Here is a 25,882-nt window from a genome sequence, read left to right as displayed (position 1 = left end):
ATAACCCAGCAGGGGGTGTAGTGTCCTTAAAAAAATGCACATTTTCCTAGTAAAATATAAAGAAACGAGAGCCCCAAACTCCTATTATCTACTGCAGGTTTCTACAAACTGGGTAAAAGTATTGTGTGGTAACAGATGACAGCTACATGTGGCCCTCTGTTGGTGTAGCTTAACTACTGCAAAGATGTTGCGGTTAACTACCGTAAAATAAAGCGATGTTACGGCTTACTAATCTCACTCAAATAAAGCAAAAACACGAATGACTTTAAAGTCTGTGATATTTTGAACATTAAGAGTCATGTGTACGCTGTGATAAAATATTAATGTACATGTTGTATAAGTAGTGGTGGCCTGAGAGCGTATCTCGGCGCTCGTTGGTTGTTTCGTCCTGACCAGATCACATGACCCGACGTTACCAGCTTGTTAGCAGCTAGCTACGTTAGCGCCAGACTTTACCAGGAAACGGAGAGCCCTGACGTTACCTCCAGACACGCCAAGGGAAGGAGCTGCCAAACAGATGTATTAAGATCATTTAAGTTATCTGGTGGCTTATTATTTTTATTCAACAGCTGCCTGGATCTAACTGTGAGGTACGTGACTTACACTCTTATCTGCATGAAAACCAGGCTAGCTGATCTGGTACCCTACATTAACCTAACTCCAGCTGTTATCTTGTTTTCCTTCTTCACGATAGCCAGCTCAGCTAACTAGCTAACTGGCCGGTAGTACCAACTTGGTGACTCTGTTATGTTACAGCACGTTAAAATATGTTTCGTATTGTGTACCATGTAACTACAAGCTAAACTTTAATACCTTGTTTGCATCTTAATGTAACGTTATCGCATGTTTGGTGGCAGATAATACGTTATTGCAGTGTACCTGCTGTCCCGGGCCAACAGAAAAACTGAGCTCTTATCTCTGTATTACAGCTAGCTGAACGCTACCTGAATGGCCTGACTCTTCAACATTAAAGAAATGAGCATGTGACCAGGGACTGGGATTTAACAGCACATGATCCAGACCAGTGGATGAGCTCAAAATCAACCTAGGGTGAGAACAATATGTTTTCAATACCACACTTCTTCTTGCTGCAACTTTTTTTGTGTGTGTAATGGTGTACAAATACTAACAGTATCCATCACACACTCTTTCTACTAGGTAAACTATTTCAAAAGTGGTGGATTTGGGAGTAAATAGCCATGACAACAAAGACATCCTTGTTGAAAGTCATTCTGCTCGGTGACGGTGGTGTAGGAAAGAGTTCCATCATGAATCGCTACGTGACCAACAAGTTTGATGCACACCTTTTCCACACCATCGGGGTTGAGTTCCTCAACAAGGACCTGGAGGTAGATGGCCACCAGGTTACCCTCCAGATCTGGGACACAGCTGGCCAGGAGCGCTTCCGCAGCCTGAGGACTCCTTTCTATCGTGGCTCTGATTGCTGTCTGCTCACCTTCAGTGTTGATGATAACCAGAGTTTTCTGAACTTGGGCAACTGGAAGAAGGAGTTCATCTACTATGCGGATGTCAAGGAGCCGGAGAAGTTCCCGTTCGTAGTACTGGGCAACAAAGTGGATGTGACGGAGAGGCAGGTGTCTACCGAGGAGGCGCAGCAGTGGTGCAAGGAGAATGGTGACTACCCCTATTATGAGACCAGTGCCAAGGATGCCATCAATGTAGCAGTGGCCTTTGAGGAGGCAGTGCGTAGAGTGTTGGCAGTGGATGAAAGAACGGACCACCTCATCCCTACAGACACAGTCAAGCTTCACAGAAAGCCTCGCTCCACTGCCACTTGCTGTTCGTAACACCCAGGAGTTATCACCAACATGAATTCACTATTAGGCCCATTAAATGAGGATGTAGGTGTACAGTTCTGTAGTAACATCTTATTTAAACAAATTACGCTACTGTTATACTGTTGATGGTTTGATAATGCAAAGTGTTGGATTTGTTTGGGGGAGAAAAACAATGAAAAAACACTAAATTAATGCTAGTGGCATTACAAATACAATTAAAAGCACTTGACTCAACACTGCCAAAGGCCATTAAGTCAGGCTTACGGGAAAAAAAACAAAACATTTTGTGTTGACCCAAGACAACTTATAGTTATAAATTAGAGTATTTTTCAAAAGGTTAAATGATTCCATTTTTTTTTTATTTGTTTAGATATGTGCAACCTGGAGAGTGCAATTACTGTAGGGCCTCTACACTCCACTCCCTAATATTGAAATGCAGAATGGTGACATGATAGTAATGAAATAACTGCAGAATTGAAATAACATATATCTACCAATAAACTTATTTCTGAAAATTATGAGGTAGCTAAGGAAATTCTTTGTATGACTAACAAATGGAAGCTTGTTATTAATGCACATTTAGGTCTTGTTTGTGCACATTCTGCATTGTGGATAGATTATGGCTGTGTGTTGAAAGCAATGAGGGATGAATTAATTCCCTGAAATATTAAAACAGATTTAACATGCATGGCATTTGGAATATTTCTGTTTCTGGAAACTTTTGTATTTTGTAAGCTCTTTTTATCATTGGAAAAAAACATGAATCTAACTATAAGCAGAATAAATAATGGAGTAGTGACATTTTTTTTCATTGATGGGATTATTTAGCTAATGAATGCACTTATTTTTTAAATATATTTTCAAGTTGAAAGTCTCCCCATAGTTATTTAAAACTGTGAACCATATGTTTAAGTGTCTTTTTTTTTTCTTTCAAAGTTGTACTACTGGCATGCCAAGTGATGAATAAACCCCCTGAAAATTGCCTGTTATGCATGTTTTGTAGACTGGAATCTAGCTGATAAATCAGTTTAATATTTCCTGTGAACGTATTGGACTATGCTCTGCAGTAACTCACAGATATTTTCTTTCTGGATATTTTTGCAGTGCACATGAAATTTGAAGCCATAATGTTACACAAAGCAGCCACATCCACTCTATTAAAAAAACAAAACAAACACGCACAATGCAAAACACTGTTTATACAAATCCACTTTTGTTCTGAACACATTGAAGATTTTTAAAGAAGAACAGAAACAACTGTATTAACTATATACAACATAAAGACACTATTGAAATTTTTGTGTGAAGTGATTAACTCAGGAGATGCTTCTTCCCAAGGAACTGGACTTTCCTCTCAAAAGCAGTTGAGCGGATGGGCGCGTTGATTTCATAGAATGGATTCATTGCAAACTGAAAGACAGAGCAGGATAAGATCAAATGCTAAAAGCAAAATATACCAAATGTCACATCATGCTAAGATATTCTTATCACCTGGATAACGACTTACCTTGATGTATAAATCATAGACGTCGTTAAAAAAGTTTTTGATTCCATCTTCTTGTCGCATGTCGTGCAGCATGATGAATCTTATATGTGTTGCAAATAGTTAAAGAAAAGGAAGACATGCCCATACACTGAATCTGCCCGGAAACAATGATAACAAACTCATTAAGTCCCAAAATAATCACACTGGTGGCCCTGATTTCCATATTTATATTACATGTTAGATCATAGCTTTAAATCCCAATGATTTAAATGAATTAACATGTTTTTTAAGATGTAGATTAATAGAAGATTCAAAACTTGTGCTTGATTTTGGTTATTCAACTTGCTGTTTCGATTACAAATACTGTGTATAAACTACACCACTGAAATGAGATTATTTAACAAACTTACCCCTTTCATAAGTGTACAGCCCTTTGTTTTCAGCTGGGAGTTGTCTGAAGGTGCTATATAAATAAATTGCTTGCTCGCTTGCTATCAGTCTAAAAACAGTAATATCTTAATTAATGCTGAGCAAAGAAAAAATGTGTTTTCATCGGGCAACTGACACAGCATCAGGAAATAATTATCACATGAAACAGAACAAAAGGATATGTCCTGCAGTGACAAATGCAGAAACAAACCACTCGTTGAATTTGTCCACAGTTTTCAAGTACATATTGTTGGACAGCCACATATTTTCATCCACCAAATCCAGGGCTGCATGTGCAATGAACTGGTTTAGGTGACGATGATCATCCTGTAAGTATGATGTAAGTAAATGTAAGTAAGAACAGTTGTTTCATGATTTAATTAAGAGGGGGGCAATTATTTTTTTCCACATAGGGCCAGGTGGGTTTGATTAACTTTCTTTTTTCCCTTTAATAAACAAATTAATCGTTTAAAACTGCATTTTGAATTTACTCAGATTAGCTTTGTCTAACATTGAAACCTGTTTGATTATTTGAAATGTGTAAGTGTGTCAAATACACAAATAGAGACAAATACTGCGCTGTAGCTCAGTAATTGAGTGATTAAATTAAGCGAGGTTACCTTTGATTCGGGCTTCCCAGCTGGCAGGAACTCCATCTCAAACACAGGATTGTCATGATGACCAACCATGACAAAGTAAAAGCTTCCAGACATCGTCTTCTCCTCTCAGCAAAGATAAACTGATCTGAAATTAATCCCTCCACAACGAAATAAGCAAACTTATAAGTAGAAAATAGTGACAGCGTAACCTAAAATGACTGTAAACCCTCTGGATAGCAAGTTAGCACTAACCGCGGAGCTCCACGGATGCTTAAAGAAACTACATGACTATTGTAAGACCAAGATAAGCATTATATGAATAGAAACAATAGAAAGGTATGTCATATATCTGTTTTTAAAGGAATAAAACCGGTGTTTGTTTACCTGTTAGTTGCGTTTCCTGGATCGCAAGAACAGCAGTCGCAAAATGATGACATAATAAAGTAGCGAAACTTTTTTGTACTAAATCTTTTAAATGATAATTATTTTCTAACGCACTTTTAGAAACAATGCTATATGAAACACTGAATGCATATAATTAAATTATAATAAATACATTTTTGGTTTTTCGACGTGACGTCATAATTATGCGCATGCACGGAACCAAGCTTTTCCGTTGACGGTGGATTTAAATGTTTCAAGAACAAGAAAAGAGACGCGAAGGTTTGTGGTCGTCAGGCAGGTGAGTATTCTTCTTCTTAAGATACACATGGTGCACATGTTGCGAAGATAGAGGAATACAATTTTGATAACAACCAATAATACTTGGGAAAGTTTTTGAAAGCGAAGGTTTTTATTCTCACACTCGTCGTCCAATTGTCTGCTTCTGTTTGTTTTATGTCAGGTCTCGCAAAGATCCCAGCTATGTCCTCCTCTAAGGAAGATGCGTTATCCCCTGACGAGCTGAGGAAAAGACTCTATCAGACTTTTAAAAGTAAAGGAGTTCTTGATACACTCAAGGTAAGCAATGTTAATAACGGTGCTGTTATTATTATACATTGCTGTGAAAAAGTATTTGCCTTTCTCGATTTCTTTCACATCACCATGGAGGACTTATAGTGCACTCTTATTTGCACAATTGTTAAATTCATCCACATTGAAAGGTTTTTAAGCATTTATGGACTGTTTACGGTTATGTCAAAGCAATTAGAATTTAACATTCATCTGGCATTATTTTGAGGCATCCAGAGGTGGACTTCCTGGCAGGTTTCTCATCATCGTCCTGCTGCATAACCCAGGTGTGCTTGAACTTCAGGGCATAAACTGATGGCCAGACATTTTCCTTCAGGACTTTCTAGATCATAGACCATTACACTACCACCACCATGTCTGTTGGTATGATGTTCTTTTTATGAAATGCTGTGTTAGTTTTAAGCCAGATGTAATGGGACTCAAACCTTCCAAAAAGTGAAACTTTCGTCTCATTATTCCGCTTTCTCCAAAAGTCTTGAGGATCATCAATACGTTTTTTTGGCAAATGTGAGCTGAGCCTTTTGCTCAGTGGTTTTCTCCTTGGAACTCAGTGACATCTTGAATGAGTTGTCATTTTGCTTTTAGAGTAATTCTGGTAGGCTGGGCATTCTTCAGAAAGGTCACCACTTTTTATAGCTCTAACAATTGGATAGTGAGACTGGCTTTAGTAGTGGTGATGTAACTCTTTCCACACTGATAGCGTGTTGCATGATGTGTTGCTTTTTGGGATCTTTTAGCTTACTTCACTTTGTGAGACAGCTTCTGTTTGAGTGATTACTTGATTCAACAGGTCTGCCAGTAATCAGCCAGGGTGTGGATAGTGAAATTGAGCTCGACTTTACAAAAAAAGGTGTTAAATTACAGTTAATCAAAGGGGCCAAATACTTTTTCACAGCACTGTAGCAATGTTCAGTGTTTGGTCTTCATCCTTCTCTTTGACTATTCGGATCTTATTTAGGCACAGCTGCGAAATCAGCTCATCCAGGAGTTAAAGTACCCAGCTTTGGCAGGCCAAGAACCAGTTCCCAGGCCAGCACATGTGAAACATGAACCCATTTTAGTTTCAGCCTGTAACAGCATAGTGGCAGATCATCTCCAGAACTCTGGGTATGAGTACACACTTTCTGTGTTCTATCCTGAAAGCGGATTATCTAAAGACAAGGTGTGTATGACTTTTTATGTACATGTAGCTTGAGGTGTCAAGAAGATGGAGATGAAGGTCTCTGATCTACTTTTACAGGTTTTTACAAAAGAAGACCTTCTTCAGCTTCTTAAAATACGCCCTGAATCAAACCTTTACAAGTCATTGGTATTTATAATTATTTTGAACCTCGAACATCTTTTTGATATAAGTATTAAGACATAGTGTAATTACTAATAAAAGCGCCATTATTATTTTCTTACAGTCTTCAAATAAAGAAAACCATGATAGGGGTATGTACAGTGTCCTGTTCCTTCTACTTCTAATAAAACTGCTTTTGTTCGAGAGTCTCTCCAGTGATTTATTATGTCTTTATTTACCAGGGTTCCTGATCAGCCTTCTAACACAGCTAACAGATCATTATACTCGGAACCTGTGCCACGATGCCGACACTCAGACAAGTTATGGAGAGTCTCTTGGTATGAACTGATGTCTGACGGTGACTGGCCTTTTTATATTCATGCCCTCCAACAAAGAGTTTTAATGTGTTCTCCCTGTCTTTCCATTCACAGTAGAGAAGATGAAAACAATAGATCGGGAATACGAGGGTTTGGGGTACAATGAGGACAAAGTGTTTCCATTACAGTCAAAACTGTCTGCGTATAGAAAAGACATTGAAGTGCAGATGGAAACAGAAATGAACTTAAAGGTACACACTCGTAACAAACATGGTTTATTTGGTCACATAGTTTTCCTCCAGGTTGGGTCGCCTCAATGTTGTCTTTTTTTCTTCATCTTCTTTTGTAGATAGAACATTTTAAAGAAGTTGAAATTGCCAAGGTGAGGATGGAAGAAAAATCCAAATTTCATAAAGAATTTGAAAGGCTGAAGCAGGAGCTGGAGAGGACTTATGAAATGAAGACAAAGGCCCTGATGGAGCGAGAGAAAAATGCTATTGATCGGTTGCAAAAACAGCAAGAGGTAAATGGCTGCTACAATGAGGTGCTCTTTTTCTCATATAAACCTTGAACATGTAATGTAAGATTTCAAAGGTCTGACACCCAGATGAATATTTTACTAATAATATCACCTTAAAGTTCTGGTGTCAGTTTGAGGATTCTGGCCTTCTTACCTAACTTTCTTTTACTGGCTATCACTTGATCTTTTTAAATTGTTCTCAGTCCTCAAACCTTGCTGCTCATTTCCTGAGCTGTATGTATGATTTGGCATCAGGCTTCTATATCCCACTGCAATTTGATTATGGGTGGTTCTGAGCATTACAGTTTACATTCAAATTATTTCTCCTTAAATTTAAGATAGACTAATTATCTCTTATTTCCACTTCGCTTCTCTATAGATTGAAGAAAAGAACTTATACATTGAGAGACAGTCAGTGCTGAAGGAAATTGAAACACTACGTAGCAGAGAAAATGATCTGAGGATGAGAAGAGAAGCCTTCGAAAAGTAAGAATTTTTTATGACTATTTATCTGAGTGAAATGATGCTGCACTCTTCCATTGTGGTCACAGGTTCATAGTTATTGCTGTTGTCTTTTTATGGTAATAGGACTTGTCAAATCCATGAGGAGAAGATCAAGACAGCTGAAGAGCTGCTGAGGAGGAGAGAACTGGCTGTGAAAACCATGGAGGACACGTATGACCAGAAGCTGAAGAATGAACTTTCCAGGTACTTGCTGTCAGTACTGTGTGTATACTATACAGTATACATTATCATCATTATCTGTGACATAAAAATCAATACAGTAATCCTGTTGGTGAATTTCAAATATTTTCCTGCTAAATAAAGCAGTAAATATATCTCAATGACACTGAGTTAATTAATGTACCAACCTTTATTTAACTTAAGTGATTTTCTTTTTATCAAAAGAATAGAGCTATCAGCAGCAACAGCAATTAATAGAGTAACATACACAAGAGGACTTTACCATGTATTTGACAGAGGACAACATTGCTTTTGCAAATCTGTAGTTGATCACTAGGTCGAGTATTTGCTTTGTGTAATGTAGAAAGAACAACAAGTCACATTGTCTTGTACTGTTTAGTTTTAGTCCTGCTTTTAAATGTCTCATCTTGTCTTTAAATCAGGTATCAGCTTGAACTAAAGGAGGACTACATCAAGAGAACAGAAAAGCTCACAGAAAGTGAGAACAGAAACAAAGGCAAGTATGTCAGTCAGTGAAGGATTTATGACCAATTTTCTGTTGCCTGTGCTTTGTCTGCTTTCACATCTTTGTATTTTTCAGTGGAAACTGTCCGTATCCAAAAGGAGTCAGCTGCAATTAATGCCAAATTGGAGGACCACAGTAAAACGTGCTCAGAGCTGAAGCGGCTGCAGGTAAAGACCCAAATCCATCCATCCTTGTTAACTTCACCCTTTTCAGTGGACGTGAGGCAAAATGATAAATAATTATATTAGCATTCAGTTTAATTCTGTGATAAATGCATGCCATCCAGTGCGATTCGGTTCCCATGCTTTTAATATCCCTCGCGGGATTGTTTTTCCAGATCGAGTTAGACACAGCACAGCAGCAGATTTCTCTGCTGACTCAACAGAAGGAGCTGTTAAGGGAAAGAATGGAGAGCATGAGTGACTACCCCCGCTTAACAAAAGAGAAAGCAGAGCTGCAGGGGCAGCTGCAGCTGCTAAAGAAACAGCTGGAGGAGGCCCAAGAGGAGAAACGGCTTCTTCATGCAGGTAGAGAGTGGTGGTTGCTCTCGAGTGTCTACCAGGAGAGTGTCCCTATTCAGTTAAAAACATGAAAAACACAATCAGGCATACTCTGTTTATAATAATGCACATCTGATTATCTTATAGCCTGGGACTATATAACCAGATTTATTGTGTCTAAAATGCAATCCTAGTTTTGGTAAGTCTGAATATTTGCAGTCTTTGCCATAAGCGAGGTTCTTGAAGTTCCTGTGTTGCATTCAGAGTGCATGAGTATAGGCTCATTGTGAACTGTGTAAGGTGCAGTGTACTGTGAAGCATTTTTGGTAGTCTTATCCCACTGCCTCTGGCTGAGCTGAGTCTTCTTGAATGTGTCTCGCCTGCCAAAGTAGGGCCTCTGTGTCTTGTTTGTAGCTTTGCAGACAGCCAATGAGGAAAGGGGGATGAGTGAATGGGAGCAGAGACAGAGGTCCTTTTACCCATGGCAAAGAAAATCTTACCTCTCTCTGAGGCTTACAGTATTCATCTTGTCTAAAGATGGGGCAAAGGAGCAGTGGGCCTCTCTCCTCAATGCTAACAAAAGGCAGTGACATGATAATGGGCCCCATGTGCTGTAATGTCATGCTGGTCAAGAACTGCTCCATACAAAACCAGATGCTTTTTCATCTGACAGTTTTCCCACTGAAGACAAATGCATTGGGGGAAATGAGCTGTACTTTTATGTTATGTTTTAAGTCGTATATATCCTGTCTCAGATTTGGGCAAACCATCCAAAGAGCAACTATCCTTGCAGTTGGAGCTTCAGAGGCTACAGAGTGCTCGCAGATTGGATGCGGAAGAATTTGACAACCAGAAACAGGTGCTGCAGGCACAGCTCCAGAGTGAGGTCAGCTACATCACAGCTCCTTGCTGTGGGAAACAATTTTTCTTCACCTTGAAGAATTTGTGTTCGCAGTATGCCCTCAAATCTCTGGTTATCAAAAAATATACATGTCGTTCACTTTTGTGTCCATTTTTTTCTGCAGATGGAGCAATGTGCCCAGTTCAAAGCTCAGCTGATAGAGTGTAAAGAGAAATCCCAGTGGATGGCTAACCATGTTGAGGACATTAAAATGCAGCTTCACCAAACTCAGCAAGGTACACTTTGATGTGGCATCCCTGTTAATGTGGCTAATCACATCAGATGATCTTGCTTTAAGTACAGTTGACTTTATTTTTGCTTTTCATAAGCAGGCTTGCTTTCTTTTCTAGCTCATACAGTTCTGTACACAGTTACACATTGCACATATTGATTCATCCTTTTATTTGTATTTTTGATGGTCTTTATAGAAAACTGAGTAAAAGCAAGAAAGAAATCAACACTCTAGTCTTAACTGCCTATTTCTGGTGTAGCCCCATGTAATTATTTCTAATTAGCTTTGGGGGGGTTTTCTGATTTTTCATGGTGGATTGTATTCTGTAGTAGTACTCAACATTCATCGTGTTTGCCTTTCCCCTTTCTCTTCCTTTTGTGCGACTCATGTGATCCCGGCAGCTCTTGAAAATGAAGTGCTGCGTAATCCCAAACCATCTCTTGTTGATCGCTCTGTACTAGAGCTCGGCGCTGACAAGCTGGTTCCTCCTGACATCTATGTGGACAGAACTCTGCTGAGGGCCAGGGTGGGTTATGATGTTTGTGAAATAGATGGCAATCTGGGAGGAAGCAAATCGCCTTGGAGTGATGTACCAGATTCTGATTTGGAGTTGGTAGCTGAAGCTAAGACTCGGATCAAGGAGCTGCAGAGGGAGGCTGAGACTTTAGAGGAAGCTTACAGGAACTACCAGCAGAGGGCAGTGCGCTCCACCATCTCACACATGCTTCCCCCAAGACCTCTTTCCCCACAACAACCACATCCTTCTCATTTCCCTGACTCTCCTCTTAGAAAACACGACCCTCTCCGTTCACACAGTCACTTAGCCCACAAACCAAAGATCTCACACAGACCACTGTCTCCTCAGTCTATCCAATCCCCCTCCAATGGCACCAGAAAGACTTTACCATCTGCACAATCAAGAGTTACCTTCTCAGAAGATCATAACCAGCCACAGGCCACATGTTTTGTTGACCACAGTCTCTATTCGCTGACCGAGCCTTTGTTCCTAAAAAATGGAAACGCTCCAGATGAAAGCTTGGCTCTATCCAAGCACCCATCCCCTACAACACAATCTTCCTTCAAGAATAATCTTCAAAGAGAGCTTACAGAAGGTAATATGTCAAAAAACTGAATAATGATTTATGTTCTCAGTGCTTATATGCTGCACACATGCATGTAAACTGTATATTTTCTATGGAAATTATTTGAAAATTCAGGTCAGTCTGTCCAGATCTTTACACATCAGTCTCTGAGCACGTTTCTACCTCAGATGTGTTTTTTAATATTAAGTCCTTCCTTCTGTTAGGGCCAGTCGTGTCTGCAGTCCTGCTTCCACAGCTGTCGTCTGACAGGCAGCTCTCTCCTGCCCTCCACAATGAGGTGGTGACCTCAGAGGACTTGTCCTCCGAGCTCAGTCCACCTCGCAGTCCTCAGCTCAGGAGCACAGCACGCGACCATTCCAGGTATCATCTGGCATCACTTTCAAGGACAGTGCAGTGTTTCGCATACATTTTATGATGAGACAGTGAATACCAATGCCTATGTTGCCACTGTGTCCTTCAGTCCACCAAAGCTACAGCAAGTCTTCTCCAGCTCAGAGTCTTCCCCACAGCCTGAGAAGATAAGCCTTGAAGATCTCACTGGAGGATTATCAGGTACTCAGTGTTGTTCATTGTTGTTAGTTGATTTTTGTTTAGTATTTTCCCCTTATTGTTTAAAGCATAATCAAATAGAATGTGGTCATGTATTTCTGAAGCCAATGTTTGCAGTGTACGTGACTCATACAACCGACTTTGAGCTTCAGCAGTCTGGTCGCGTCATTGCTGTTGAGGAAGAGGTTCTGGGCCATAAATTGTGATCAAAGGGGAACTTTTAAACTGTTAGAACATAAAGTTCTTTTATAGTAGTGCTTCATGCTGTTTGACTAGCTACAAGACATTCAGTGGAGATGACAAGTTCCCTGGGGATCTATTGTAGAAGTATAGCTCTCCTCTTATACTGGAAAATCTTCACTGTATCCCAGGATAAACACTCATAGTTTATGTGCTGTTTATTTTAATTCCATGACTGCTGTGCATGATGCGAATGCTGAAAAGTGTGCTGTGTGATTAATTTCTGTTTGCTCCATCTGTCACTAGAATATATTTCTAGAAAATGATTAACTATATGTTGATAGTGTTTAATCACTAATGTAACAAAATGTGTAATGTATCCAGTATGGAGGCCTAGAATTTTTGGATGGCTGTTTTTTAATGAGTGTGTGACTGGCCTTTCAGTGGCCCTGCACAATGGTGAAGATGAAGGACCGCTGATTATGTATTCTGTGCTGGTCCTCTGGCCCTGTTGCATTATGGTGGGGCATAAAAGATCTCTTTGTGCATGTCTCCCTCCAGAGCCCGGCCACATTCCAGAGCTTCTCCTGGACACTGCTGTCCCTCTCTCCGAGGAGGCCCCTGCTGGCCCCCACCCACAAGACCTCCCAAAAGACCTAATAGACTCACAGGGCCAAACGGGTGAGTCTTAGTTCTCTCATCAACGATTCATAATCTTTCTTGACTTCCAATGACAATACAAGCCTTTTTTTTTACTGTACATCATAAGTCAAACTGTAAAAATCAGTTGGCTCATTTTGCCGCCAATTTTCAGTAAACTGCTCTTTAAACCCAAAGGATCAAATTGACAAAGGATGACTCATGTTATTTCTAGAACTCCCACAAAGTTTGGTTGAATCTGAAAAGGAAGAAGATGAAGAACAAAGGTGGGAAAGAGAGCGGAAAGAAAGGGAAGAAAAAAGACAAAGGGAGCAGGAAGAAGCCAGAGAGAGAGAGCTGCAAGAACTTGAGCGACTAGAGAAAGAGATGGTAATGATTATCTTAGACCCACTTCCTGCAGAAATCCTTTTTATAAGCTAAACTATCTAAACTTCTCATAAAGGCGACCTTAAATGAATGTTTAATGTGATAACATCCCATTCTAATCAGCTTTTGCAAGAGGTGGAAAATCCAAAACAGGAAGAAGAAGAAGAAGAAGAAACCGGGGTTAAGAAAGGAGTAGATGAAGAAATCAGTGGAGAGAAATATGAGTCTAAAAGTGAAAATCCACTGGACAAATACATGAAGATGGTCTTGGAAGCAAGAGGGAAGCAACATGCACAGGTAAGTTGCATCCATGTTTGTCTGAGGCTTCTGTACAAATGAAACAGGAGACTCTATGCAGACTGGAGTTCTTTGGGATTGTTTTTTTCTACAGAGCTCTCGAAGAGAAGAGGCAGAATATGCAAGCCCAGAGGCCAAGAGTTTGACTGAGGATAAAGAAGACAGGTAAATTAAAACCGTTGACTTGGCTAGACAAACTATTTCCGCTTTCTAATTCAAAAGCTGTGCAGGACTTTAATACATACATAAGCCTCTTTCAATAACATTTAATTGCTTTTGTGGTTTATCATGGTCGTACTTTATACTTGAGGGGTTTTTTTTTTTTTTTGTTCTGGATTCATGTTGTTAATTTTAAACTGTTTTACTTTTTTTTTTTTTTTTTTTTTATTTTTAACTCTGTCCCTCGAGGCTTTCACTAATAAACTCAATTTTGTTTCAGCATTGCAGCATATTCACACAAGGATGAAGATGATGATTTTTGGTGAGCTGACCATCAGTTTGTGGCATCATAATCTGAAGTGTATAAAAACAGATATTTCAAGAATTTACTTATCAGTCCTACATGTTTTCTTTTTTGTATGAAATTCAAATAAATGCATTTTTTAAATCTGTATACCAATCAATTCTATCATGCAAAGAACAAAAGCACCACAATTGGAAGAACGTTTTTAAAAAAAAACATTTTTATTTATTTTCATAAAAACAGTCAACAGGCCGGTGAAGTTGTTTCATAAAGGGGTTTCCAGTCAGACAGGATGGTTTTTGTTTGTTTTCTTTTAACTGATTACTGTCCTCCTGGTGATTGATAGATAGCCTTGTATTTACTTTTTTGGTTCATTTAACAGGAAACACAACATACAAAGACAAGATGTGGCGTACATTACCTTCATGTACATCTGTCATCTATCCGCTCGACCACACCTATTGCCAGTCCTACATAAAGCACTGTAGGGTCTGTACCACTGTATCAAACAGATACTGTTTAACACTGGCATTCATACTTTGGCTGAATTTACCATTTATAATTTTATACAACTGTTTAAAGGACTGTTGTTGTGGCTAATTGTTGCTTGACAGTTGGAAAGTTAAGTATCAGTTAATCATGAGGAAGCCCTTGACATACATAGAAAATACAGGCATACTATCAGGCAACAAAACAATAAAGTATACTTCTCAAGTGATTAAAAGAACCTAAAAAAAAGATCTATAACTAATGTGCTACATAGCTTTATATTCTGTTAGAAAAACAGGAAATGGGCAAACACTGCCAACTACTGAAGTCAGTGTACATAACTGTACATCACAGGTCACCACAGAAGTGGTCGTCTTTATACAACAAAGTAACATCTCGAATTATCCCTGTAACTCAGCTAATAAAGATTACAAGTTGTTATTTTAACATTGTGAAAATTGCACATTAATATACAATTATAGAAAATTGTGAAAAAAGGTAAGAAATGAAAAAATTTGACCTGTAATAAATTTAACTGAACTTCTTCAGTTCTGTTTTCAAATTGTAACAAACACATGTGACATAGTTATGCTTATCAATAGGATTTCCGTTAAATCAAGTCATTTTTGATCATATTGTGCATGTTGCAGATAATCACTGCTATATTATTAGCCATCACAACTCTTCATTGGCAATTACTGATGTTTTTGTTTTTTCCCTCCTATGTGCCTAAATGAATACGTACAGGTCAGAGTAAGTTTTTCTTGTAGCATTATCCAAAGTCTATAGTACTGTGAATCAGTTGAACTGTTGTGCATGTGTGGGGGTGTAGCTACACAAACCTATCTACTATATCTTTGAGACATCTTTTTACAACTGGAATTGGTTTATTTTACACCTTGCAATGGGAATTGTTTGTCCATAGGCTCTAGTGCTCACCTGAGGTAGAGGTAATGTAGGCTATGACTTAAGTAGCTGTACAGGAAAAATCCATAACTAATGAACAACATTCAGACAATCACCAACTGAGATGGAAATGCAAGTAAATTCATAATCATCAAGGATTATAGATTTATAGTGCATGTATTACCAACTATTTTATAAAAGAATCTGGTTTACTTTCCCTAAAAAGGTCAGTATGGTGTGATGCACAACTCTGGATGTAAGGCTGTTCATTTGTATAATACATCTGCAAAACAGAACAAAAACCAAAATGTTTCATCTTCCTTAGCTGAAAACTAAAGAAGGATCGAGCAAGACTGTGAAACACTGGTGTGCTGTGTAGGAATAGTGCAATGTCACAAGCTTCACCAGCAAAAAATACAACAAAGGTTATAAAAACACACGAACATCAGAACTCAGATCACTCTTCCCTACAGAAAATGAAAAATAAAAATTAGCATGAATGAAACTTCACAGAGCAGTTGTGAAACAATTAGTGCAGAAAGCAACACTGATGCATTAGTCTGTTAGGAGCCTGGTTAGTACTGCACAGTGTCAGTTGGCATGTTATTTTAGCTGAGAGTCGCCTTGGTCCAGAGGGCCCACAGTGGTTGGCCACAGTGTCTGTTATTGTAAGTATGTGTGCTTATGTATGTGTGCGTGTGGATTGTAAGCTTGAAATATCCTTATGTGTAGGAATTGAGGCATTCCTTTGAGCGTGAGGTGATGTCCTGCAGCTCCCGCTCTTCCTTCATTTTGATGTCGTGGTAGGCATGCATATGACTGGCATCCTTAAGGTAGGCCCAGTTTGCTGAGAGAATCATGAGGAAGTGGATCTGGAAGAGAAGGGTGAGGTGGATGGCCGGTGAGCATGTCAAAGATGCAAAGCAAGCTACAGGAGTCAGAGCTACAGTACGTACATTACGGACATACACGAACGTAAAGTTATGCTTTTTTTTTTAACAAAAAAAGGACACTGTGGAAAAAGAAATGTTACGGGTATTGTAACAGTGCTGTTACAATCATTACTAATACTCGGCGTTATTACCTCGCTACACACAATACTACAGAAATGACACTTAAAAGATGAGGTGATGAGTGGAGGAAGATAGCGAGAGGCTGTACATGCAAAATGAGCAGAGCTGTAAAAGCTTAGGTTAGTGCAAAGCACAAGATTCTGAAATTTGCAAATCTGAGCTGTAGGATATATAATAAATAGACCAGGTGGGGATTCTTTTTGTAAACAAAGATTGTTTATTTTATAAAGAAAGTAAAAGCTACAGTCTTTGAAAAACTTAGGAGAAATTTAAATATATGAAATATGGAGTATAAGTAACTATAAACAGATCAAAGTATCTGAAAACTGTAAGCATGCAGGCTCAGTGTTAAGATAAAAACAAATGGCTCTTTAATGGCACTTTGAGAAAGAATAAAGGAAAATGTATGAAACAAAACGCCAACTTCGTAGCTGGGGTAATATCAGGATCAGCTCTCATAGAAAAAAAAAATACTGTACTCTAAAATAGGATCATTTCTCTTTTTATAAAATACATGGAATTAATCCGAGTAATAGGGCCTCATGCAGATCTATATGCACGGTACTGGCCTAACCCTTTATTTCTGCTACTTTCCATATGTGCAGTTACTTTGAATTCTACAATACACAGCTGGTTGTGGTAATACTCATCAGCATAACACATTGAATAAAACATTTTAGTTCAGTTTAGAATCTAACTCATGACCCAAAAAATTAATAATACTGAAGGTTTTCCGTGTTTCACACATCGGTTCTGAAAGATTTTAAGGCTAAGCAAATAAACCAAAGAAATACAAGGACAAGGCACTTTTGCCGCCATCACAGCTCATTTTACAGATTGTTTGTACTAAAATCCATCCACACCAAAATGCTAATCTGTCAATCAAAAAATATTAAGCCTGAGAACACCTTCAATATTCGTCATCAGATGCCCACGTGTTGTACGTCTATATGAGCCACGTGCAGTCTAGTGTATTTATCAGATCTCAGAATGGCAGCTTTTTTAAAACCTGCACACTTGTTTTACAAGTGTCTCAGGAGTTGAAGCTCGCCAGCTAATGGAAGGTGAATAACTGCATTCTTAATGCTGCGTGTGTGTCTTTTTTTTTTTAATCTAACTTACTCATGTGGTTTGTGCAGGCCAAAACCACCTTCACAAATTACAAATATAAATAACACTATTGTGGATTTCTAGCTGCGCACATTTCTATTTAAAAAAAATAAAATAAAATAAATTCTGCTGGTGACATATTTCAATAAGTAAGTATAAAGGAAAGCAGAACAAACCAGTCAACTAAACACCATCATCCCACTCTGAAGACAACTCTCATCAGGTGTCCTCAGACGAGCATTATCCCTGGATACCAAATGCTAAGAGAAGTATACAGTCAGCTATTTACATGTCTTGTGATTACTAATGGAGAGATGTTGATTTTTTTCTATTCTCAGATTTTGTTGTTTTTTTTTTTAGTTCAACTGTTGTCAGTGGCAACGGTGTCTACTCAGCACAGCCTTGAATGGTGCACTGTGTTCCTAAAACGGTTTAAAACTTAGTGCAGCAGTCTTCTCGACTCTTAAACTTCAAAACAGCAAAGTTATAAGTAGTAGCCATCATGTAGATCAGCTGGTGGAAGAGAACAGAAAAGGTGGTAAGAGTACATGCCAGTGACCTCCTCGTCACTAATATTGTGACAAGTTAGTAAAGTGGCCAGTAAGTTTGCAGCAGTAAAATGTTAAAGATCATGAAGTATAATTTTATAGAATTCTAACAGTTTTTTTTAAAGTGTCATTTCTAAAAAAGAATCCTAATCATGGCACAAAAAAGCAACTGTTCAAAATAGGGTCATGTCCATCTAAGCTGAGGGTAAACAGCAAAATGAAGTTGGAGCTTTGGAAAAGACTATGTTATCATCATTGGTTTGGCTACATTAACCATATGGGAATGAGAAGAAAAGCACTGGACACATGACCTGCTAATACAAACCATGTGAAGATGGACTAAAACGTGAGGATGGAGAGACCAAACGGAAGCTTACCAGAGCGATGACAGTGGCTCCTGCCCCGGCGCACGCTACGATGTACAGGTGATAAGACAGGTAGAACTGAAAAAAGACAGGCAGCGTTAACAGTGTTTAGTCTTCAATAAACAGAATCCTATGTCACCCTGCTCTGTGTGCCACTTCCGGGATGAGTGATGTTTGCACAAGCACGCCTTACCTCATTGGTGTTGCAGATGTCACCTAGCGTTGATCCACAGGCCTTGCCTGGTGTGGCATTCCACGGGATAATTCCTGTTGTCATAAAATTAAAAAGCACCTTTACACCTGCAACCAATAGTAGCCTTGTCTCATGCAAATCATGATCAAACCTAAGAAACACAACGCCGAGCTGCAGTACTACTAAGCTGATAACAATTCAGTGTTTCAGAGACATGCTCAACTTTAAACATGAGGATTTCCTCACCATCATAAGAACTGCAAAGACAGCAGTCATTAGGCTCAACTTGTGCACTTAACGTTATAATGGAAACATATTATAACCCTGGGGGTAACCTACCTAAAATTATATATAAATTATATAGTTATCATGTGCCATTTGAGAGTATGTATAAGTAGGCTATATTATTTTATGCATTTATTTGTCTATTAGTCTGAACTTTGTAGACTAAAACAAAAATAATAAATTTGGCTCATTTTTTATCAGTACTGTCCTCTTACCTTTTTCATGTAAATAACTGCATAAATGAACCTTGTAGGACCTTTTAAATGATAATGAGGCCCCACACAGACCTGATTTTCTTATAAGGAGTAACAGTGGTGTGTATAATACGGTATTGGTCTGTATACTAACAGGAAGCTATTCACTGAGTATCTCAATGAAGAAAAACAGTACTGTTCTCTCACCATACTGACGGGCATCCACGCAGATGGAATCAATGTTTGTGAAGTTGGCCATTGGAGACTTCATGGCAGCACAGGTAGACCACATGTTGTAGAAGAGGAAGACGGGCACAGCAGAGAAGCCAAACACACCAAGCCATGCCACACCCAGGATGTATGTGAGGAACACAAACTAAAGACACAGGAATGTCACAGTGTCATTAAACCTTTTTTAAAGTGTGCTCTATTTAAAAAAAAAAAAAAAAGTGTGGTATTTACATACCATTCCACTGATGCATCGTCCACAGATGGTGGTCTTGAACTCGCTGTGCAGTTCCTTGACTGCGCTAGTTGTATAGAAACCCTCAGCAAGCAGAATGATCCCATAGAGGAAGAAAAATGAAGCAATGCCGTAGATGATATACTGCATCAGCTGTATTCTGTTAAAGGAAATATTACATATGAGTTTATTTGTGCCAATAAAGCTGGGATAAGTTTCAAAACGTTGGCCAAAACCGGCCTTTAAAAAAAAAGAAAAAAAAGAAAAGAAGCTAAAAATAGTTCCATACAATGCATATGCATGTATTCTATACAGAGAAGGTTCATCTTTATTGTTGTGACAGACAGTTTCTCAGTGTGGACAGACAATAAGCCCAAATGTGGAGACAACAGGTGATGCGTGTCTCTGCAAATCATCTACCAAGAGACAGACTGAGGACGTCTTAAATTAAACAGTGCACTCTAAATCCACCCAAACACAAAACATATGTGCAGTCCTGTTTTATGTTATTCGTCTTTTATTGTCAGGACTAATGGACTGCATTGTAAAAAAAAAGGGTCCATATTAGGACTGCTCTCATGGATAAGGTAAATGTGGGAGACAACGTCATCTAAAAATAGCCTACATAAAGTCAACCTCATTAAAAACGCTATCCATCTTATGGTTTGGACTTGTGTTTACTGCAATGCTTATGCAGAGACACTTTTACCAGTGAGCATGACGTACAATACATCTGATATTAAAGGGGAAATAATATTAAAAGAGAAAAAAAAAAATCAGACTAACTGCCAAGTAAGTAATCCATCTGTCAGACTCTGGCAAACATTTGATGCAGCTATTTAGAGCACACAGAGTATGAGGCCACTTACATGTCAGTGAGCATGGCATTATCGCTGGTGACCTTGGAGAAGTGGTTTTCCAGGATGGTCACAGTGCCAGTGAGGGCCACATGGCCACATCCACAGAATAGGGCGACACCAGAGAAGCAGAGGATCGTAGCCACCAGAGATGCATAGGGCACGCCGCCTAAACATTTGATGCAGCACTCAAAGCAACCTGTGCAAAAAAAAAAAAAAAAAAGAAAGAAAGAAAAGCGGGTGTTATTCAGCATCATGTTTTATTCCAAATCATTTCACTTTGAAAGGCAATGAAATGAATTAATGTCAGCATCAGACCCCACTTCCATAAAAGGGAGCGTGTTTCGCTTGTGGAATACGAATCAAAGAAAAATTAATTATGAGATGATTCGTTACATTAATCATCCATTCATCCATGAAGCCTATCCCAGGGCACATTACCCAAGAGGCAGCGCATACTCTGAACTTATTACTGGTCTGCCACAATCATTTTGTAATCAATTACAATTTAAATTTTCTAAATAACGATGTTTCATCGTCATTGCTACAAAAGGAAATGGTGCAGGCAGTCCCAGCACATCTGTTCAAAACAACTTTCAAAACATGTTCTTGTGGTTAATGCACTTCCTTCAAAAACAACTGCAATCCAAAGCACATGAGGAAAAGGAACAGTTTGCTCGGTGCCACTGAGGGGTTGTTTTTTTGTTGTTGTTTTTTTAAATCTGCACTGCTGTAACGTTTCAGTTGACAATTCATCACTTCACTCACAGGCCACTAATGGCTATCCAGCAGGTCAGGGCGATGCATGTGTATCAAGCTTTAAAGGAAATCAATGGCAGCTAAACATGAGGGAAATGAAGTGACCTAGATGAGTCTGTTTGATCCTATGTGCTCTTGTGCCTTGTGAAACGGAGCCCAGTCATCACAACACACTGTCTGTGGAAAAACGCAAACAAGCCGCAGCCTTTTTACAATCAGATCCACATGTGTATGACAGGATGTTGTACAGCCACAGGACATCCAGGTCACTGTCTGTTCATGTTTTGAATCCCACACCTGGGCCTATGCCTGATTTCCCATCTTTATTTAATACATTTAACGCTGTTAGAAAGAATGTTTTTACAGTACCGATCACTCATTGGGCATCAAGCAGCAGCAACTAACCAGATTAGTGACTTGCTGATGAAACCAGTAAAATATTTAGCAGCTAACCAGTCAAATTTTTCTGGACATCAAACCAGATGTAGAAGGAATTTTAGATTTATATGTCAGGTAACCACAGACACATGTCCATGTTGCTATGTGTCCAGTGTTAATAACAATAAGCAAACTGCACTGTCACAAAGTCCCCAAAACAACAATTCTGTATAAACTGTATTAACACGGTCTACATTTAGATGATTAATTATCTTCACAACAATGTCCATTAAATAATACCAATACATCAGTTGACCAGTAGCATTGGACTGGCGGATAATTAACTTCCAAAAAATACATCAGTCTTAGACCATATGTTGCCTAGAACGTATCAGTATCAATATATGCAACACATGCTTCGGGGAAACTGGGTATAGTGTCACCATATTGTGTGTGGTACATGGTTGCCCTGATTTCTTTAAGCACTGTTTGCAGATCTATTTTTTTTTTTTTCAATATTAACATTTCAATCAAATTCATCAATTATACTGGCTAATCAGAAGGAAAAAACAAAAACAAATATGCCCTCTGCCCTACAATCATCAGATTTCAGTATTTGCATAGGGAGATAGATATGAACAGGATAATGGCATGATGGTAAAATGAATATTGTGCCCAGGCAGACAAATCTATCCACTGCTGCGAACACAACACCAGCTCTACAACGATCTACAAAAAACAAGCTAGCATAAAGCTATAACCTCACACCCAGAATGATGTTAAAGCTTAGCACATGGTGACCCCAGCCAAAAAACACAGTCTACTCGTACTCATTTCTGCAGTAGAATTGCAATTGTCACATTTTTCTGCAAAGTGTTCTTTGGGCTGGTTTTCACCAGTTAGCTTTCGTATTTAAGCTAATACTTATAAACGATAAGAAAGCTCTTATATGTGCATTCATTAGAATAGGGATTTATGCCAGTCTGTGAGTATCTGTTAACTGTAAACATCCAACAACAGAAAGGCAGCAGTAGATGAGGTGGCAGAATAGGTCAGCTGCCAGTGGGAAGGTCACTGGAGCAATCCCTGGCTTCTCCAGTCCATATGTCAAGATTCTGAACCCCGAGTTTCCCCCGATGCATCCATTGGCGTGTGTGAGAATATCAGAGAGAAAAGTAAGAAACGCTTTGAGTGCTCAACTTGAGTAAATAGGTGCTATATAGGAACCAGTCCATTTCCTTTTTTATCTTTTTCTTGAGGTAAGAGACCAAATGTCTATTGGGATACTGAAAGCTGATTTGTGTCCATGTGCTTTGCCTTCCTTGACAAAAGAAATTTACAGATATATGGCTGCTAGGTCAATACTTTTGCAGTCAGACTGTTTGTGTAGTACAGGGCGATTAAAAACATTTCTATCCCACAGTGAATGAATAGGAGTTGCCATGGCAGCATGTTAACCACAACTCAATGAGCATACCCCACAGCAGAGTCGCTAGCTTCCCCCATAGCCCACATTTCTGTAATGAAAATGTCAGGCAGGGAGAGTGGGTTGCTGGGAGTCAGATCACAAAGCTCGACAGGATATTGAGCCCAGCTGCAAAGTAAATACAGTCCACTTAAATAAAGAAGGAGAGGGTACTGTCAGGTAGCTCTGACACACTGGGAAATGTTGGCTAAAAATCAACTTCCCGAGCCCCAATCAAGACTACGCAAGTCTCTATTCACAACTATGCACCACCCTATTCTTTTGTAATGTTTACAGTTCTGTGGCATGCAGGTGTTTCCAAGTGCAAAACCAACTAAATACTAGAAACAAATTGACAAAAGTAGTAGTAAATGCCATATTGTGAACCTTTTTCTCCCCATATTAGATCAAGATCTGGCAACATACCACCAGATGCCATGGTATAATAGTTTTATTAATTGCCTTACTAGATCTGAAAATGAGAAGAAAGTCCAAACACATAAGGAAATCTGAAATTATAAAATGCAAAAAATCATATAGGCATATCATGGCAATCTTCAGTCAAATTAATATATGCAAAAGGTTCATATTAACCTGACATGGCCAAGGCAGGAATCTGCTTATCCAACTAAGTGCAATTAAAGAGAGAAAATCTACATTATACAGTCTGTTTAATCACTGTCCTTAAGCAGCTATCCAACAGAACTGACAATGTTGATATGTTTAAGCTATCACTTAAGTTATGCTTAATATGCGATCGTGGCTCAAGAGTTGGGAGTTCGCCTTGTAATCAGAAAGCTGCCAGTTCAAGCCCCGGCTTGGACAGTCTCGGTCGTTGTGTCCTTGGGCAAGACACTTCACCCGTTGCCTACTGGTGGTGGTCAGAGGGCCCGGTGGCGCCAGTGTCCGGCAGCCTCGCCTCTGTCAGTGCGCCCCAGGGTGGCTGTGGTTACAATCTAGCTTGCCATCACCAGTTTGTGAATGGGTGTGTGACTGGATGTGTAAAGCGCTTTGGGGTCCTTAGGGACTAGTAAAGCACTATAGAAATACAGGCCATTTACCATTTACCATTTAATAACACAATGAATCATGGGTGGTATTTACACAGCTAAACTACTTAGGTTGTCATTTATGTTCTGTCTGACTGTTATAGTGCTCTATTTCTCTATTCACAAAGGCTTCTGTCAAAGCTTTACTTATTAGACAGAATCCTGAGATAGTCATTCCAGGTCAAACTGTATAACAGCCTGTTAGCATTGTTGACGCAGTAGCACAGCATCAGTTCAATAATGTATATACACTCACCGGCCACTTTGTTAGGTATACCAATGCACATTGATCCAAACATCTAATCAGTCAATCACAAGGCAGCACCATGTGGCCATAGATGACCTGCCGAACTTCAAACTGAGCATCAGAATAGGGGAAAAAAGGTGATTTAAACGGCTTTGAATGTCACGTGGTTAGTGACTGGTCTGAGTATTTCCCAAACTGCTGGGTTTTCCCAAAACCATCTCTAGTGTTTACAGAGAATTGTTTGGGGGGAAAAAAATCCCATGAGCAGCAGTTCTCTTGGCAAAAGTGTCCTTTAATGTCAGAGGTCAGAGGGGAATGGTAAGACTGCTTTGAGCTGATAAGGTAATAGTAACTTAAATAAACACTCTTTAAAACCAAGATATGCAAAAGAGCATCTCTAAATGCACAACAGGAAAGCATGGCTCTATCCTGCCTTTTGTCAAAGGTTCAGGCTGGTTTTAGTGGTGAAATATTGTTGGTGATATTTCTTTTATCTGAAAAATGCAAGCCAATGGCATGCAAGCAAGCATCCCTGTTCGTCATCACTGGAGATTTATGTAATCACTTGTTATTATACACCTAATTCATCCTGCAGAGTGGGTAAAAATGTGCTATGGAAATGTGAATTCATATTGTTTTATTTTGAGATAACTATGTGGAACTGCTGTGGAAAATAAAATATCTCGGTTAAAGGCTTGAAACTGAGTCTGCTTAAAGGACATTTATGCTGCTAAATATATAGTAAAATGCATTTTAAAATGTAACCACTTAATCTATTAAGAAGGCATTTCATGGTGGTTAATGTTAACAGCATTTCCAAAATATCTCTAAGGAAACAATGATACTGGAAAATCTATTATGAGCTTTCTCAAGAAGTAACAACCATTAAGTCGGGCAAAGTAAACAAGAGTCTCACTATTTTTAGATGTTAAACAAGTACTTGTTTTCCTTTTGTTTACTGTCACTAGTTAGTAACCAAGATTATGATGGAGATGCGTGTTGTGGTGTTCAAAGGTTTTGGTCAACTGTACAAACAATAGTTCTTGGCTGGGAGCAAGAAGCAGTACTTCTTCATAGCTACAACTCCTGTTTAATGTTATTGGACAGTTTAGAGGATCATTGCATCTAACTCCATGAAAGAAGTCCAAAGGCCAACAAACGAATCACACAAAACTTTACAGAGTTCTGTAATCTGTGTATCTTATTATAAAATAGATTGTTATCTGAGAGTACAGTGCGGGATTACATTGAATACAAGATGTTACAGGATGTTGCAAATCCCTGTGTTAGCTAAAGTCCTCCTCCTCCACAGGGGGATAACAGTAGGAGCTGGTGACTCTCTAAACAACAAGCTTGTAATGAAGGGATCCCACTGGCTCTGGGTGGATGACTTTAAATGAAAATCACATTGGACCCTTTTCCTCTGATGACTTTCACATGCTCCTGCTCCCTGACTAATACTCCTAGTTAGGCATCCAACCACTTCCTCTCACTCTATTGTCCATCTCTTTGCGACAGCAGTAGTAGTCTGGCCTTACAACAGAAGCTATATTTGACACATTTGTATCACGAGGATACAGGGAGAAAAAGATGTTTGTGTGATTTTTCTTTTAAAGTGTCTGTGTGGGTGACATTG

General features: G+C 39.0%; 4 protein-coding genes across 5 annotated transcripts in view; 2 read left to right on the top strand and 2 right to left on the bottom strand.

Annotated features, from left to right (window-relative positions):
* Positions 1-433: 433 nt before the first annotated feature.
* Positions 434-2,525, top strand: rab9a (RAB9A, member RAS oncogene family). Its single transcript, XM_085373927.1, has 3 exons — positions 434-590; positions 930-1,050; positions 1,159-2,525. The coding sequence occupies exon 3, from the start codon at positions 1,200-1,202 to the stop codon at positions 1,806-1,808; it is 609 nt and encodes a 202-aa protein (XP_085230053.1). The 5' UTR covers positions 434-590; positions 930-1,050; positions 1,159-1,199; the 3' UTR covers positions 1,809-2,525.
* Positions 2,526-3,013: 488 nt separating this feature from the next.
* Positions 3,014-4,733, bottom strand: trappc2 (trafficking protein particle complex subunit 2). Its single transcript, XM_085374393.1, has 5 exons — positions 4,698-4,733; positions 4,335-4,471; positions 3,897-4,041; positions 3,307-3,392; positions 3,014-3,209 (listed from the first exon to the last, which is right to left on the bottom strand). The coding sequence occupies exons 2-5, from the start codon at positions 4,425-4,427 to the stop codon at positions 3,111-3,113; spliced, it is 423 nt and encodes a 140-aa protein (XP_085230519.1). The 5' UTR covers positions 4,428-4,471; positions 4,698-4,733; the 3' UTR covers positions 3,014-3,110.
* Positions 4,734-4,940: 207 nt separating this feature from the next.
* ofd1 (OFD1 centriole and centriolar satellite protein) lies at positions 4,941-13,887 on the top strand. Its single transcript, XM_085374151.1, has 23 exons — positions 4,941-4,995; positions 5,158-5,273; positions 6,244-6,447; positions 6,526-6,594; positions 6,692-6,719; positions 6,810-6,905; positions 6,999-7,135; positions 7,234-7,407; positions 7,784-7,890; positions 7,993-8,112; positions 8,532-8,605; positions 8,690-8,781; positions 8,952-9,141; positions 9,870-10,000; positions 10,140-10,251; positions 10,649-11,359; positions 11,554-11,710; positions 11,811-11,902; positions 12,641-12,760; positions 12,954-13,108; positions 13,229-13,402; positions 13,497-13,567; positions 13,842-13,887. The coding sequence occupies exons 2-23, from the start codon at positions 5,178-5,180 to the stop codon at positions 13,885-13,887; spliced, it is 3,156 nt and encodes a 1,051-aa protein (XP_085230277.1). The 5' UTR covers positions 4,941-4,995; positions 5,158-5,177.
* Positions 13,888-14,120: 233 nt separating this feature from the next.
* gpm6bb (glycoprotein M6Bb) overlaps positions 14,121-25,882 on the bottom strand; it is a 29,070-nt gene continuing 17,308 nt past the window's right edge. The window contains exons 2-7 of one of the 2 annotated variants that reach the window (XM_085374096.1): positions 20,361-20,547; positions 19,495-19,651; positions 19,236-19,404; positions 18,550-18,623; positions 18,369-18,434; positions 14,121-16,132 (exon numbers count right to left, since the gene is read on the bottom strand). In XM_085374096.1, coding sequence (XP_085230222.1) covers positions 15,983-16,132; positions 18,369-18,434; positions 18,550-18,623; positions 19,236-19,404; positions 19,495-19,651; positions 20,361-20,547 — 803 coding nt within the window. In that variant the 3' untranslated portion in view covers positions 14,121-15,982. The other variant, XM_085374097.1, reaches the window with a different exon arrangement.

Source organism: Diplotaxodon limnothrissa, linkage group LG16, assembly GCF_057381915.1.
Source record: "Diplotaxodon limnothrissa isolate DT_005_m linkage group LG16, D_limnothrissa_male_GT1.1, whole genome shotgun sequence".
NCBI classification, from domain to species: Eukaryota; Metazoa; Chordata; class Actinopteri; order Cichliformes; family Cichlidae; genus Diplotaxodon; species Diplotaxodon limnothrissa.
The sequence above is the reverse complement of the archived record's forward strand: the minus strand, read 5'-3'. Positions and strand labels throughout refer to the sequence as shown.

Bases quoted from the DNA above. Each gene is read 5' to 3' on its own strand.
- rab9a (XM_085373927.1), top strand. From the start codon at position 1,200: ATGACAACAAAGACATCCTTGTTGAAAGTCATTCTGCTCGGTGACGGT.
- trappc2 (XM_085374393.1), bottom strand. From the start codon at position 4,427: ATGTCTGGAAGCTTTTACTTTGTCATGGTTGGTCATCATGACAATCCT. The intron at 4,042-4,334 runs GTAACCTCGCTT...TCATACTTACAG, and splicing joins CTGGGAAGCCCGAATCAAAG to GATGATCATCGTCACCTAAA. The intron at 3,210-3,306 runs GTAAGTCGTTAT...TCTGTCTTTCAG, and splicing joins TCTATGATTTATACATCAAG to TTTGCAATGAATCCATTCTA.
- ofd1 (XM_085374151.1), top strand. From the start codon at position 5,178: ATGTCCTCCTCTAAGGAAGATGCGTTATCCCCTGACGAGCTGAGGAAA. The intron at 8,782-8,951 runs GTAAAGACCCAA...TTGTTTTTCCAG, and splicing joins CAGAGCTGAAGCGGCTGCAG to ATCGAGTTAGACACAGCACA. The intron at 13,568-13,841 runs GTAAATTAAAAC...ATTTTGTTTCAG, and splicing joins ACTGAGGATAAAGAAGACAG to CATTGCAGCATATTCACACA.